At 35.0% G+C, this 2790-nt stretch overlaps 1 protein-coding gene across 1 annotated transcript; it reads right to left on the bottom strand.

Moving 5' to 3' along the window:
* Positions 1 to 495: 495 nt before the first annotated feature.
* Positions 496 to 2790, bottom strand: LOC123916377 (serpin-ZX-like). Its single transcript, XM_045967827.1, has 2 exons — positions 2328 to 2790; positions 496 to 1557 (listed from the first exon to the last, which is right to left on the bottom strand). Exons 1-2 carry the CDS (start codon positions 2718 to 2720, stop codon positions 706 to 708), a joined length of 1245 nt encoding a protein of 414 aa, XP_045823783.1. The 5' UTR covers positions 2721 to 2790; the 3' UTR covers positions 496 to 705.

The raw sequence follows: 2790 nt of genomic DNA, 5'->3' as shown, positions 1-2790 counted from the left end.
ATGATCAATGAAATAAACGAGCTGATTACCCCTAAAAACAACAAAGGCTTCAATGTGGATTTGGTAGGAGTCACTGAGTCAGGGATGGGAAGGTGAATTGATGATAATATTAGTAGAAAAGTAGGTAATGGGGAGAAGACGTTGTTTTGGAAGGATGATTGGTTTGAGAGTGGTGCTCTTCGATATAGATTCCCTATGTTGGTTGAGCTATCTTTAGGCAAAGATATGTCGGTGGCTGAGATATGGAGGTTAAGGTGGGGTGTGGGAGGAGGCGGATGGCATGTGGTCGTACAATTTTTGTGTGAGAAGAAGGGTTGGTTGAGGATTGTAGGCTTTTGTTGGCCAATGTTGTTTTTCAGGTTAATGAGGTGGATAAATAGAGGTGGATAATATTACGTATATAATTTTACAATAAACAAAAAGTGATCAAATTAGCAACAAAGGCAAGCCAAACGTACACATTACGTAAAAGGTGAATTTTGATCCTATCTATGGTCATCTTTAGTAGGGTTTTACATTTATGAAATCTAAATTTTTCATACTAAGGTAGCAATGTCGTATAATTCATTGTCGACACATTTTGGAAATTCTAACCAAGTTGCCAATAAGAAAATACAAGAATGTGTATAATCTATCTCACATGTTCAAATTTATTGTTTTTTTTTAAGATGTGAAGTGAAGTCCAATATAAGTCGGTTACAATGATTACCCATCAAGAGGATTGAACACTTGCCCGATAAAGAGTATTTTTTCAGAAAAATCTTCCCTTATGAGAAACAAAAAAGGATGGTCAGCTACAAAGTCTGTCTGAGGCGGAATGAAAGCCTTCAACGAACATCCATTTGATACTACACCAAAAGTTATTGCAGCAGCTTCAGTACCTTCTTCTTTTACTTCAATGAAAGACTTGTGAAATATTTTAGAAACAGAAAGATGTTTATCCATATGAGAGTCCACCATTTTTGTCAAACTTCCAGGGTAGAAAGGTAGATCCACTCCCAGTTCCTTCAGCACATCTGAAGTTTCAAGCTCAAATGAAATTTTGAATTTGGGAATCCTGAAGTGACCTACTTCCACTTTTTTATTAGGAAACTTGTCATCTAGGAACTTAGATTCAGAAGCCAACTTCTTAATCAAAAGTGGGAGACCATCTTTTGTATCAGGAAGGAAAAAATACATAGAAAATTGACGTTTATCTTTGTCTTGTTTGTAAGGAAGGCTAAGAAGTTTTCTGAAAGTATCAAAACCACTAATTAACCCATTGCCTTGTTTATAAGGAAGACCAAGAACTTTGAAACCATCAAAAACACTAATAAATTGATCTTTTGTGCTAGTTATGAAGGGAACCTTGACTGAGTTGCCATTGTAAATATGAAAATCATAATCTTTTGTTTTCCAAGCATCAAACTTCTCATCCCATGTTCCTTTGAAGTACAATGCATTTGCAAAGATGAGTTTGGTTTCGTCATTTACTGATCCACGCGGAACCATAGTTTTAATAAGACCATTTGTCTTTTTATTTCCCCACAAATTTACTTCTTCAATCACTTCACCAGCCTTTAAATATAAAATGCAAAAATATCAATTTCATGAGCATTTCAATTGAAGAATTGAACTCTTTGCTAGTCTAAATAATATATTCACATATTCTGTTCCTAAAACAGGGTTGGATACAAATACATATACGAGACACTAATGAGGATAGACTTTTTTTTTTAATGACAAATATATTATAGAATTATTGTAAAAAAAAATATATATAAAATTAATAGGACAAAAGATCAATATTTTTTTTTGACAGAAAGGGAAAAAGATCAATTTTTTGAGCATTTCAATTGAAGAATTGAACTCTTTGCTAAATCAGGTGTATACAAACACATAGTATGAAATATCATTAAAGAAGACAATAACGAGGAAAGGCCGACAGTTTCAAAACATACCATCTACTCCTTTGGAAAGACATCAATTGATTATTACATAGAATTTGTCACAAACATTTTAGTTTTATTTTATTTTTGGTTTTCACCACTAGTCGGCCCAATGGACCGCCTAATCTGGTTTGAGATTCAGTTCTGACATCAGCCCTCTCCCGATCTCAGTTGTGGGGATATAGAACATTTTAGTTTTTAATTGTACGCTAATCGATTGGGCAAGCTACTTTCTTTAGTAGCTCTATGAAGTTTGTAATTGGCTTTCAATTCAAACTTTGCAGAATCAATGGTTCTGTACTGTATCAAGCAATTACAAAACTATACATCTTGATTTTAGTTCTCATATTTCAAATTTTGATGGTCAATTACACACAAATTAGGGGATACATTACATACCTTAGTTAGGAAATCAGCGGAAGCCAAATTGGCCTTATAATATGTGGTGAGAGTTTTTTTGAATGAAGGTTGAAGAGAAAGGGATCGTTCAACCCACAGACCATTGACAAAAGAAAGGCTAGGCCCGCCAAAGCGAGAAGCATCCGACAGCGTAGAAGAAATAAGTTGAGAGGAAAAGGAATTGAGATGATCAGTTGAGTTGGCTTGGAGAAAGGAGAGAAGCTGTTGTTTTGCTGGTCCCTCAGATCCGACAGCGATGATACTGAGTACGGTGAAAAGCGAGAGTGGTGAGAATACGATGTTCTGGTTCTGAAATTCTGGCTTTGTAAACAAATGTGCTGTAATGTTGAGGGAAACATCGGTTTGGTAACCGACTGGTTGATAAAAATCCATTCTTCTTCTCCTTCTTCTTCGGATTATGAATGAAAAGATTGACAGAGAACGATGATCACTATTTTTTATA

Source organism: Trifolium pratense, linkage group LG3 (genome assembly GCF_020283565.1).
Source record: "Trifolium pratense cultivar HEN17-A07 linkage group LG3, ARS_RC_1.1, whole genome shotgun sequence".
NCBI lineage: Eukaryota > Viridiplantae > Streptophyta > Magnoliopsida > Fabales > Fabaceae > Trifolium > Trifolium pratense.
The sequence above is the reverse complement of the archived record's forward strand: the minus strand, read 5'-3'. Positions and strand labels throughout refer to the sequence as shown.

What these genes read in the sequence shown, in the direction of transcription:
- LOC123916377 (XM_045967827.1), bottom strand. Translation starts at nt 2,720, where the DNA reads ATGGATTTTTATCAACCAGTCGGTTACCAAACCGATGTTTCCCTCAAC. An exon ending in CCGCTGATTTCCTAACTAAG is followed by an intron (nt 1,558 to 2,327) that starts GTATGTAATGTA and finishes TTATATTTAAAG; the next exon opens with GCTGGTGAAGTGATTGAAGA.